Here is a 13,616-nt window from a genome sequence, read left to right on the forward strand (position 1 = left end):
GAAATCAGATCGGTCTCAATCCTTACTATATAGACACGTGAAAATAATTCCTGTTCCAACAATGGAAATCCGGCCGTCGGCGTAAAGTGCATTTTCCCGTACGCGCGACGAGATCTCGCATCGAAAACTGAACTGACGAAATTACACGGGACTTAAGAGAAAGAGAGAAGGAGAGACGAAGCCGATTATCGGGCCTGTTTACGTCACTTGGCTCTTAACCCCTCCACGCGCCACCCCCACTTTGCCCTCTTTGCATATGACTTCACGAAGTCTGGCCGACGGTGCCGACGCGTTTCCTGTTTTCTTCGCGAGTATCGTCGGCGCGTAATATGCACCCGCGTAATTACGCGAATTATGCTGCGTATCGACTTTCATATCGGCAGACTGCGTACCTCCCTCTCTTCCCTTCCCGCCCGTCTGTCACTCTTATCGGCGCGCAACGCTGGGAGACGTAGCCACGAAACGGCGATCTTATGCAAATCGATTAACGGTGCATCCTCGCGCTGCGCTGCCTCCTTCTCGACGTAAGGCCGATATTGGCTGATAAATATTCACCGTGCCTCTTTCTCTCTTACGGCTTCCCGACGCTTCGTCGATTCGTTCTTCTCTTTCCCGTCCCTTTTGCGGATACGTCGTTCTCCTCGGGGGTCGTTAAAATAATGAACTTCTTAATAAGACGAAATTCCTCGCCCGTCGCGTTGCATCAGCGCGTTCACGATGTGTTTGACGATTCTTTATACATACCTTTTCGTAAAATACAGCCGCTACTGTTTGATGAAATCGAAACACCGTTACAGCTTGTTTCCAAAATTTGCAGTGAATAATTTCTGAAGAAGAGAAAATGATAAATGTCAACCGCACCACGCAGATGTCAAATTTGCATTTCGCTGAAGACAAAAGATTTGTACATTCTGTACATTTATCCCGTTGCTTGCACACATTTCCTTTTTCGTAATAATCAAGTTAAAATCAATAATATATTTAAATTGGATTTGATATATTCCGATACAGATTATGTCATGTATTATGCTGTAAAAGATTGATTCGAAACCTTTCGTGAAAATGTTTCGCAACTCTCCATCGATCACGCGACTACATCGCGCGAATACTATGTCGGTCTACGCTTATCTGCACAGAGTAACACGATCTCTAGGACTCGTTCGTCGTCGCACGAAACCAAACAAGGATCCTCGCAGGATCCTATCGGACGATGATCCGCCGTCGCTCGTGAATCGTGATTCGAATCGATGAGAGGTGCCGCCGGCAGTTGCTTTGTCGTGCATCCCGCCGTTTTTTCCCTTTTTTCGTCGTGCATCGACACCAGAACCAGAATGACGTAAAGCGAACGGGTGGGATGGCTGGAAGAGAAGAGCGAGGAGAAAGAGACAGGGGGAACCGGTTGTTGGCCTCACACCGGCAGCTGTCGTCTTCTCGGACGAGCGCGAAGAGAGCTGGAGAGAAGCAAAGAAACGCTACACGCTCGATCGACGGCTTCCACGACTCGTCGAGCTAGCTTCTGAAAACGAGGAGAGTTTAGTATTTTCGAACTTTCCGGAGCAAGAGAGAAAATGGAAGAGAAAACGAACAATAATTCTCTCTCCTCTCTTATTTTATTCTCGGGTTATCCTTGCCTTATTCGCATTATCCTCGGGTTTTACCTCACTGTTGCTCGCTTACATCGAAAACTGTAAATCAACACCATGGGATAATGTTTCTCCCACGAGGCCGAGGAGAATCAGCTGTTCGACTCGATGACGGTGGAAATTCAAGGATGAAGATTGAATGAGGTGGATTGGGGAAGGCGAGCCGACTCGATTACTTTGATTGCGACGGATCGCGAAATTAACGATCGAATATCGTGAATCTCGCAATCTACGATCAACCGCTTATCAAAGATTTAGAGCTTTGTTATATTTAGATACTGGCCATTTTTGCGAGTGTAGTTGTGATAAGTTTATTAAGCAAATTCTATCGTACTAATTGTCTCTCAATACTGAACGCAAAGAATTATAAAAATTGAGCGGATTATGCAGGAATTAGTGCGCAAATTAAATCAACAATAAACTCCGCTACTTTTCATTCCACTTTTGTATTTCAAAGTTTTCCAACTGTTTATCGATATGTCTCTCCATTTTTTTCGTCGCTTTCATCTTCGGTTCTCGTTATCTTCATGCTTCTTTAACACTGCCTCTCAACGACTTCTCCACTTCTTCTCCGTCACGCTTTTAAGTTCCTTGTTCGCTGCTCATCGTCGTGTTTACCCGGCACACAAGCGGCCGCAGTCTTCACCGCGTCTTCTCGTCTCAAGGGCTTATTACGCTGGCAATGTCTCTGCGGTTTTTGTCGGAAGATTGCATAATTCGTCATTAAAACCGTATTAACTCTCGCGGTGACGCGTACGTACGGGATAGACGTGAGCTGATGCAATTACGCGAGCATTCGATATTAATTCTGTCATGCGCTCTAACTCGAGCGCTTCTCGCCGATTATTTTGACGCTAACTTTAGCGTATTCTGAAACATAAAGGAACAAAATTACGTGACACGATGATCAAAAATAACGAGTGTACGTAATTATCTTTCCATTATCTTTTAATAGGTATATAAGTATTTCAAGTAGTACCTCGTTTCTTTCTTTATTTAATCTTTGATCAACGCTTTGATCAATTTTAAAACAATTCTTGTTTGAAGAAGATTGAACACCGTGGTCTTCTATATCACACATTTCTAATTTTAAGCATTTTTATAATTAATCTTCAAACTCAATTATGCCGAAATAAATTAGATTGTGTTACTTATTTGTAATATTTCTGAAACTCTTGTACATTTTGCCCGGTGTCGCATATAATTCAAAGAATATTTATATCTCGATATCTCGTCTAAAAAGAATCATAAGTCATAAGATTTGTTATTGAAAATAGGAGTGTAACAATGTAACAGCATCAGGAGACGCTTTATATAAATATTCCAGTTCACACGCGCATTTGCCGTCGTCTCGAAGTAAATAGCGTGCATTATATTACGCGGCTCGTAAGTTTCGCGAGTGGTTAGTAATTTTCGCTTTACGTGCGCGCTCTCGTTTTCTACGAATATAATGCGGTTAATGCTCCTCGGTTCCTAGAGACGGCGAGACCGGCGCGGCTCCCTATCCTTATTCTGGAGGAGCATTCAATTATTGACTTCAATTCGGAGCCGCCACATTAGCATAGCCCTGAATAATTCATGGTCGAACGGTTAATCCCGCAGTATGTAAATTAATCTCTCTAATTGCAAGCGACAATACGACGAGCGTTGTAGCCTGAACACGGTCCGAATCGTACGATTTATGTACATATTCTCAGTTTACTTTAACGAGACGGCGGCATAATTTTCTCGCGTAAGCTTTACAAATTATTTTGCTCGTTATTGCCAGATGAACGACTCGTAAAATGTAAAACGATGCCCGTCGACAATTATCGGTCGAATTGTCCACCCCGATTTAACCGCGAAATAATGATGTTGAATATTTGTCTGAAAGAATCTTGAATCGATACGCATTGAATCAATGCCGCATTATTTTTAGCGGATTTTTCTCCCATGGGAATTCTTCCAAAGGAATTATCTCGTTCCAATTTACTTCCGGAGCCTAACGAACTAATCTCGAACGTATCCAGTAATTACCGCGGTTTCTACTAATCGCCTTCGTGCAGCGCGAATCTCGCTCTTAACTCGTTGCTTCAATTCACGATGCACACTCTCACGCCGCGCGATGTTTTACCGCGCGTAACAGACTCGTCATCAACGACGCGGAAAGCGCGCGACGGGAAGGTAGGCCGCGCGCATTGATCGTGTAAAAATATATTATTGAGGCTCGACGGGACTCGGCGTATTGCTAATTGAAGAGTTACGCGAAAGTAGCTCGCGTCTGTGTGATTTCTATCGCGTTATCTCGTTTCCGCGGAATATCCATTCTTCGGGTTACACGCATCGGTTGTATGTATTTCTCGTTGCACGCGCGGTAAATGAAAACTCTCTGGCGCGCGCGGGTTATCGTCTCTTTTTTTTTTGTTCGCTAAGAATTAAATAGGAACGCCGCGCGCTGCTTGAGGGAATCGTATTGTATTGTTTTCCTCTCCCGGCATTCCGGGATCTGCCAATATTTTCTGCATGACTCCCCCTATCCCCCTCCCCATCTGCCTACTCACTATCGCACTAACACACGTTCTCGCGAAAAGCTTCAAGTGCGTTTATTATTTTTTCCCACTTTTATTTCGTTCCCCCATTCGCTGCGTATCGTTGCGCTGCGTACTTTGCTTTTCTTTTCAATCGCGTCGGTTCCGAGCACGGACGGGGGAGATGATTCACTGTACGCGAAACTCCGCGCTTTTGCACGACGAATACATATCTAGAAAACATGATGTGAGCGAATAGACCGCACTGTTTTTTATTGAACCAAGCGGAGATTAATCACTCGCGCGCGTCTCGAGTAAACGCACCTGTGGCTGCGAGACGTGTTTTTCATCGTTCAGTTGATGACAAAGAAATTGTACAGCTTAAGATGGAAACTTGTCATTTTATTATCGATAAAATTATTTCAACTTTTATTAACCAGTAAATACAAAATAAAAATAGGCAGCATATATAATCTCCTTTATAAACCTTATGATTCTCAATTAAAATGTTATATAAAAACAGATTCAGTTTTTATCTAAAAGTATTCACATTTTTAAAATAAGAACGTAATATAATGAACACCAATTGATATGAACGGAAAGTGTGTTTTCCAAAGTTTGAAATTCTATGCAGTTTGGATTGCACATTACATTTTCTTTTCATTCAATTTTCCCCTCTTGTTCTCTTTATTTTCACAATTTTACATCCGCTGTGCCACTTTGCATTAAAATCATGAATGCATTAATACGGTGCAATAATTTCCGCGTAATCGTCGTTTCAGTGGCTCGTGCCTTTACGCTGCTTAGCACGATATTTTATCTAAACCGCTCTAACGGGCGCGGCGATTAAGCCCGATTCGTCGCGGTCGATTTATAAAGTTGACTATATCGCGGAGCACGGGCTCTCACGAACCTTTTACTTTGCCGGGGCAGCGCGCGTATAATCGTTCGATAATATCGAGACGTGGCTCGTGCCAGAACCGATTAGAATTCTTAATGGATCGTATAAAAGGCGATGTGCAGCGCGCGGACTGCACGAGCGTCGTCTCTTAATAAATTTTACGGCACGGTAACTCGCGACCAGCATCGAGATGATAATTAATTTTTCTCGGAAATTTTCCTTTCCGCATAGCTGTTTTGCGCGAAAAATAGATCTCGTTACGACGATATAAAAGTGCTTACAAGTTTATCGTAATACGACATCGTATATCCAATATCCGATGACAATTTTGCAATCTTGTCATTTGCTAATGTTTGTCATTTGCTAATGTTTGAATTTGAAAAGTGTGCAGCGTATCTCGCAGATGGATCTTCTTTTTCTTCATAAATTCAAGTTATCTAAAATTTTTCGTTTCAGTGGAAAAATGTGAATCTATTATTCTTTGTTCGTTAAAAGCGATTAAAAATTAAAAAATTTTTACAAATATATTTTCGAGGGTGTGAATAGATAAGGAAAATTTTTCAATTAATTTCGAGCGCACGCGATTTCTGAATCTTTATTAATTTGAAGAAAATAAGTAGTTAAATGTCAAGCATTCGATCATTTCTCGGAAAATACAATTTCTGTTTTAATTCTGCTTTTGAAATTGCGCATCGTACAACTCTCGCTCATTTTCCTACAATGCTGAGTCAGTGTTGCCGCGTCTCTTTAAACTCACAAAATGCACTTGACGGGATTAAAAAGGATTAAGCCAAACGCCGAATAACCAGCAGACTGAATCAAAGTTCCATTTTCATGCGGTTGGTGAAAAATAACTCTATCAACGCCTTGCGGAAGATTCGCCGACGTTATGAAAAGGTCTCGAAGAGTCCGCGTGTGCGCGTTATCGGACACGCCGCGGCGCGTATACGCCGCTACGTGTCGTCGTCGCGTATACGTGTATGCAGTGGCGAGAGTGTGTTTGCACGCGTTATACCGCGCTCAGCACGGGCAACGTAGGGACAAGAGAGGCGATATATAATGTTCCGCGATATTAAACGGGACGCATTCCACCGAAGCCACCCTCTGGTCCCTGCTATGAATGCTTCTACGACTCCCCCGTCTCCTGTCTCATCCCTCTGTCTGCCGCCTTCCCCCACGCCGACCACCTCCGAAAAGCGGGACGAGGAAGAGAGAGAGAGAGAGAGAGAGAGAGAGAGAGAGAGAGAGAGAGAGAGAGAGATAGATAGAGAACAGACCTGGCCTACTCGACCAGGGCCACCCCCCGAATGGTTATACGCCAAATTTACAGCTTAGCCAGTGCCACCACCACCACCACCATCGTCCACAAATACAGTATTTACTACCTCCGTAGAGAACCGTGCAACTGATACATGCGTTTGTATATGGCTCAAGGATGGAACAAACGAGGGCATTTTCCGGCCATCCCCGATGCGATGTCCCGATAACAAATTTACCGAGAAGACTATTTGAAGTTTGGGATGATCGTTTTTATTGATCCCACAAAGCTTGCGTGACTTTGACTATTTTTTACTAAGCCGCACGGATCGGAACAATTTTACAAGTCATTCACATTTTGCTGCCGCATTCTTCTGCTCGCGTATTCCACAATATTTTTTTTTTTGTATTTTCAAGAGTTTTTTTATACTATTCTGCTTATTAAAAGTACATAAGCGACAAAAGGTCCTTGGAAATATAATTATCAATTTAATGAAAATTACGAGAGTCTAATTTCGAAAAGTCTCTGAAACTAAATTTGCAAAAGCGCGTTGAAAGATAGATGTGGCGATTTCATTCTCGCGAATGTTCACGGCATTCTGAAACGTCCACCTTTGTCTCTCAAAAGTTTCTTCATTCGTCGCATTGTCACAATCTCTGTGCGTTGAGCGTTCTACGTCGCTATTATACTTATCTTTAGTAGAATAAAGTTAACAAAACATAATATATATAGGATGGTCTGAGACCACCTGTACATCCCTTTTAAAGTGAAAGCAAATAGTTTTATCAAAAACCTCGAAAATTTTGATAAATAAATTGGATACGCTTTATCGAATAGTGATATTTTCAATTTCCGGTCTAGATAGTCTATTTTCGGTCGGAAGTGGAAATTGAAAATATCACCATTCGATAAAGTGTATCCGATTTACTTGCCAAAATTTTCGAGATTTTTGAAACCACTTCCCCTCATTTTAAAAGGACGTCTCAGACACTCTGCACAAATATTAATGTAATGTGATAAAGCAATTCAATTAAAAAATTCTGTATCGCTAAACTTTTCAAACAGAAAGTTTGGAAGTAAATTTTATTTTTCGAGCTAGATAAAATCGATATTGCTTCACGAGATCATACATGACTATTACAAGATCAATTAAACATCACGTTAATTGCGACTCCGAGGAGAAGCCTGAGCATTCGCTGAATTCGGCCTATTCGACCGATGCGCACGCTCGCTGTCCCTCTTTGCGGCCTGAAAATTTGCCGCGACTCGATCATTACTCAACAAGGGACCGGGAAATCTAGCGCCGTAATATCTGGCACCAAGCGGCGCGGATAATAGAGAAGGACGTGTATGTCGCGATCGTAGTAGTAGCCAGGACATTCCGAGGTTTCGCCCGTCGAGAGGCGGCACCCTCTCGAAGTTCCTGTACCCTATCACGGTCAGTCTGGTCATATCCTATCCTTCATCCGAACATTTCCATCCTTCCGGTAACCTCTACTTACCACCACCACCCCCCCCCTTCCCTCCCGCCCATCCAACGTTTGCGAGAACTCCGGATGTAACCATACGTCATTCGCTATGATCTATATCTTCTGCCGTTCTCGGGCATCGCGCGCTCGACCCAACACAAACGTTTCTCGTGCGCGCGCTAGCATACGTAACATGTGCGAATACTCGACCGCATCTAGCGTCTCTATTAAGCCACCGCTCATTTTCAAGCTGCATATTGCACTTGCGCTTAGCATCGCGAGTATGTTCACCATTAGCCGTGACCACCCGCCGGATGATTGCGGGTCGCTCTTGTCCGCTTCTACACGGAACATGTGCCGCGAATTAACTTACGTATCTTTATATGGGATGTCGCGAATGCAACGCCGGGTCAACTTTTATATCCCACGGGTCGAAGCTAGATTCTAGCTGGAAGAAAACGATGGACATTTAGAGACAATATGTCGAAGGAACGTGTCATGAGAAATTGTATATTTTTTAAAAGAGAAGAGGCAGCGAATATTGAAATGAAAGAGAAAAAAGACAAAAGTTGTTAAAATGAAATGTTTGTAGGTTTAGAGTGAAAAAATAAAAGAACAATTCTTGCAAGAATCTCACATATCTCCTTTAGTTCCACTCATACTTCACTTTAACGTTTCAGTTGCCGTGAAACTTTATCGTTTTAAATTTATAAGAAATATTGTTCGTTATCGCATTTATTTTTTATAAATGCTTGCAAAATAAATTCATAGATACAAAGAAACATCTTATTAAATATTGAGATTTCTAATTAAAAAGTTCGACACAATAGTCTCTGTTCATAATTGACCGACTGAAAGCTCTTTGCAAAAGGTTGCTCAATAATTAGCAATGCTCCAACTCACCCGGGTGGCCCACTAAACCCAACAGCTCCCACTTCTCTTTCTCCTCTTCGCTCTTTCGCTGAAATGCATAAAGTGGAACGCGTAACACGAATATCTGCGTATAATTAACAATTATCCGTCTCATCTTGATTTTCCATGAACCGTGGAATGGCCGGCACATGCGCGTAAGCCTCGGTGAATGATTCCCCGATGAATTTCGTCATCGCGACGAATACCACGGGGTTGGCGAGGGAGAGGAGAGCAGGATGAGAAAGGGGTCGACGACGGAGGGGGGCACGCTCGGCTTTCGGGGGTGGTTGTTGCCACGGATCGGGATTTGCACCACCACCGGCGATACGAACCCAGTTGGAGGGGTAGGGGTCTTTTCCGGGGGCTTAACATACACACTCCACCCCCGGTAGGCGGAGTGTACCGCCTACGAGCTATCCCCACTCGTCACCGTGGCACTGATACGCGATATCAGCGAACACTTGTTGCTCCGATGAGCGTAGAGCGACGACGGAGTGCTGCTTCCATCCCCCCGTCGCCCCCCCGTCCCGGACGCGATTTTTCACGTGCTGATTTTTCCGCCGGTTCCCTCTCCGTGCCCCGTGCGTATGCCGCTTGCCTTCTATTCTCCGTAACTAATCCGATAGGATAATATTCCATTATCGAAAAGCAGCTCGCCGCATGAGTGGCTAGTGGAATTAATTTTGTTATTCTGTAGCGGACATCGCTAAAAATAACGCATGTGAAATTGCGAGTGCAGGGTGTTGCGGAAATACCGTAATGGTTTCGAAGGAGTGAGCGATTGGAAGACTCTATAACTCTTTTTTTATCACGATTGATACTATTGCTAACTAATTTGTATCTAATTATTACAATTATTATTACTGTTACCAAGATTATCACTTTGAAATGCTTTTTGCTGTCGAGAAGTTTAGCAGAAGTTATCGGGATAATTTAACTTTTTCTTCATATATTACTCTCTTTATTTTACTCAAGAGCAAATAATTTTCATTTGCTACTCTCTTGGTGCACACTGTAAACATAACTTTCAAGCAAAACTAATTTATGTTTATCACTTTTTGCTTCGTAAGATAAATGCAGGTCATTTGCATACATTCATCTCGAATCTGGAGCGTGGGTGCGATTTAAGACTTGGGATTTTTCTGAAGAAAAATTAATAAACCATCGTCGTTTTTTTTGTTTGTTGCAGGCAGTGCGGTGGCTGCAGCCGACACCATTTCCGCGCCGTGGACCCCCGCGAGTTCCGGGCCGCCGCCCGATGCCAACGGCTCCGGCTCGGATACGAAGAACCTCGACGTTGGCGAAATTAGCGATGTAAGTCGACCATACCGTCACCAATTAAGGACAACTACGCCGGTTGCGAGTTTGTAGTGGTACCTTTTATATTTCAATTAACTCGCCGACCTGAACTTGAAGAGACGAGTTTTTTTCGACTTGTTTATCTCTCACAAAAAATTTCACAGCAGTTAAACTTTTATAGTAGAAGCATTTATCGTTACTCCGTCAATTACGGCGTCGTTTCGCGCGACTATTTAAAGTTATTTGAGATTTTTGGTTCAAAATTTTTGATCAGATTTTTCATTATATGTCATGTGGCGCAAAAGAATCTATGAATGAATCTTAATATAGCAAAATTCTTATTATTTCATTTTGTATAATTTAATTCTACAATTTCTTAATGTGTATTTAATTTTTAAAGTTTACTCTAATTAATTCTAATTCTCTCAAACGTCTTAAGAAATTTTAACTTAATTTAATTATTAATCTCATTTCGCGCCATTATGAGCGAACACAATCGTGCTCCATATCTCCGGCGAAATGTATCTTAAATAAATGGTTAGTCGGTTATTAAAATCATCATTTCCGAGATACACACACACTCCATTTGTCAGTTGTGGTATAAACATTTCTGATTAATCTCGGCATCTCGTTCTTATCTAATTCCGCGCGCTCATAAGCGTAGTCTTCGCGTAATCAACCAGGCTCGCAAAACCTAGGTTGTTTCTTGCCAACCGGAAAGATTCATCTCTCGCGCGCAAAAGAAACATACAAATAAATATTGCGTCTTTAACAAAGTCGTTAGTTTACTGACCGCGGATGCTGGAGGCGAGTGAGTGCCGTTGGATACGCTAGCATCCGTTTCTGAACACCTGGCCGGATGTCGTGGACTCGGTAACGTCACTTTGTTAAATCTCGTGTTTCTGAATGGTCATTTATCTTGCCTAGTCAAAGTAAAATATAGTATTTGTATTTCTGTGTTACTATAGTTTTTACATTAAATTATCCCGCTCATTGTTACGTAATTGAAACTATTGGAGAACGCCAAAAAATCTAATGGACTTTTGAGACATTTTTATGGATATTTTATCCTTTTATGGCTTTTGATAACATTAAACTTTAATTTTTAGATTAACTAAAAAATAAAATGTTATTATTTATTTATTTATTAATCAATCATAGCAGTTAATTACTCGTGTATTATTCATTTATGCTGAAATGAATAAAATTGATTATAATTATTCTTTCTCAATGTCTTCGATAAATTGCTGCAATAATTTAAAAATTCAGATGAACGAAGTACCGTTTCGCAGTAGCGTTTATCGTTGATCTACTCGCAGCCCCCGATCAAAGCGGTCGAGATCAAATCGAGAATTTTTTTGTACCATCTGGAGAGTCTCCCGTTCTAGATTGCGTGCTCGACGATATTATATCGAACGTAGCGAACGTGACTAGGGTTCTTGGAAGGGACACAAGCCTCTTTCCTCGCACCCTTTCCACACTTCTCGGTATCTAAACGGCCCAGGATAATCGTCTGTTTCTCGACTCTTCGTGCGGCACGGAGGTTTTCGATTCGTTGAAATTCCAGTTCCAACGAGTACCTTGCACTAGTAGGTGTTTCCGTGTATCACATATTCGCGCAACGTTGTTCTTCTTCACTAGGCCGAACTAGAAGACTCCCTGCATGCTGTACAGAGCACGACACGACGAACGCGCGAAAGAAAAATGAAAGGAAAAACGCGCGCACGAGACTCCCTTGATTTGCTGAGAGAGAAAATCGAGAACTTCACTCACTCGGCTACGTTCCAGGCGTGGCTTCAGGGCTTGAAGAGCCTTTGTTTCAGAGGGAAGAAGGTCTCTCAGGTCCGGCCACGTTCGCGATCGACGCGGCAGATAAATCGCGTGAGCGCGGTCAGCGGTGGAATCGGAGATAAATGAACTTTTCTCGTGTCGAACGTGCCTAGGTCGCCGAAGTACATCGCAGCAAAGACACTCCACCACCACGAAACGCAATCATGACGAACATGATGAATGTTTTCGCGGAAAGCGTAACGGAATTGTTGACCGCGAAACTGAGAGCATCTTGATCGGGAACTGATCAGAACTCGAATCTAATGCAGTCGACAAGTTGAACACAGGTTTTTGAGATATTTTTTTGTAGAATTGAATAAATGATGAAACTTGTTAAGTATTAAAATTTTTATTTTTCTTTAATTTTGAGAAAATAATTGATTTTTGTCATGTTAATATCTCGTAAAATTTTTATAATAAAAAAAAATAGTTTGGTAATCATAATTACTTATTGATTCAATTGTTCAAAAAATGAAGTCGCGACTTAAGTCGCTCTGTGAATTTTATCTTGACGGAGTTAATTCATCACTTTGCGATCAATAATTATTTTTTAAATTGGCCGAATAGAAACAATACTTCAGTATTAATTTAAAACCAGTACGTCATGCACGAAGAATATTATTCTTAAATTTTATCCATATCATTTATTATAATTCCAGCGATATTGCAAAATGTGCATTATCTTTTTCGGTCGCCATTAAAGCCTCATTAACGATTAAGAAGACATGACCATGAGTGATGTGCTGTAATTGCAGTTTGCCCTTCCTCTATGCTAAATTAGATGATCGTATTTTGCAGGACGAGAAGGACCTGTCGGCAGCGGACGCGGAGGGTGTGTGGTCGCCGGATATCGAACAGAGCTTCCAGGAAGCTCTTACCATATATCCGCCATGCGGTCGACGCAAAATCATCCTTTCCGACGAAGGGAAGATGTACGGTGAGTCTCACAATTTCCTGGTCTATCATTCCCCTGTCTATCGTATAAAAATACCCTTTTATTACGACTTGAAGATTTTATAGACTCTCATATTGCGTGCATGCAATGAAGTCATACTAGCTTTATACATTATAAAAGACAAACGTAGTTCAATGAAATAGCTGGTGAAAATTAAATAGTACGCTCGTAATACGAGATAATAATACACATACAGTACATCAATTTGCATACTTACGTATTGTCAGCTGTTGAAGTTAGGCTGTACAATAGAATATATGATATCATTTCCAACTATTGACGGATATTGTAATTTAGTTTTCTTAAGATAGAATATTTATCTCTATACAACGTTATTCTTTTATTGTAAAATGCTAGCTTTTGCCTTTTCTTATTAAAATAACAAGTAAGAATGATGCCTATTATTTCTTTTTTAAAAAAGAAATAATAGGCATCTCTTGACTTTTTCAAATTTTATAGAGTTAATAGAAAGGAAAACTTCTTTTTAATATCTACTGTTTCGAAAGTGACTTCTTGCAATGTTCGCGATTTTATGGTATAACAATCAATTATAATAATTGATATAGTTTTGTCTATTCTCGCGAATGATTGAGTTAATTATATTCGCGTTCTCGCGCGGCTAATTTTGCTCAGCGAAACAGTCATACATATCGCTCGTCTGTTTGTTCATCCGTCTGTTCGCGTTTCGTCGAGATGAGGTACACCTAAGACCACCTAAAAGAAAGCCTGAGGGAAAAACGCTGTTCGCCATGCGTCCATCGCCGATAGCAACTTCCTCCGCTCGCCCTCCACGTACGCGACGACGGCGGCGGAGAAACGTCCAGACGGGCGTCGTTATTGCT

General features: G+C 41.7%; 1 protein-coding gene across 11 annotated transcripts in view; it reads left to right on the forward strand.

The window, feature by feature from the left end:
- Positions 1–13,616, forward strand: part of sd (TEA domain transcription factor 1 homolog scalloped) — a 198,314-nt gene that overhangs the window by 147,994 nt on the left and 36,704 nt on the right. For all 11 annotated transcript variants that reach the window (XM_012373732.2, XM_012373730.2, XM_012373731.2 and 8 more), the window contains 2 exons: positions 9,880–10,004; positions 12,618–12,756. In XM_012373732.2, coding sequence (XP_012229155.1) covers positions 9,880–10,004; positions 12,618–12,756 — 264 coding nt within the window. The remainder of the gene's footprint in view (positions 1–9,879; positions 10,005–12,617; positions 12,757–13,616) is intronic.

This window comes from Linepithema humile, chromosome 5 (genome assembly GCF_040581485.1).
Source record: "Linepithema humile isolate Giens D197 chromosome 5, Lhum_UNIL_v1.0, whole genome shotgun sequence".
In the NCBI taxonomy this organism is placed as follows: domain Eukaryota; kingdom Metazoa; phylum Arthropoda; class Insecta; order Hymenoptera; family Formicidae; genus Linepithema; species Linepithema humile.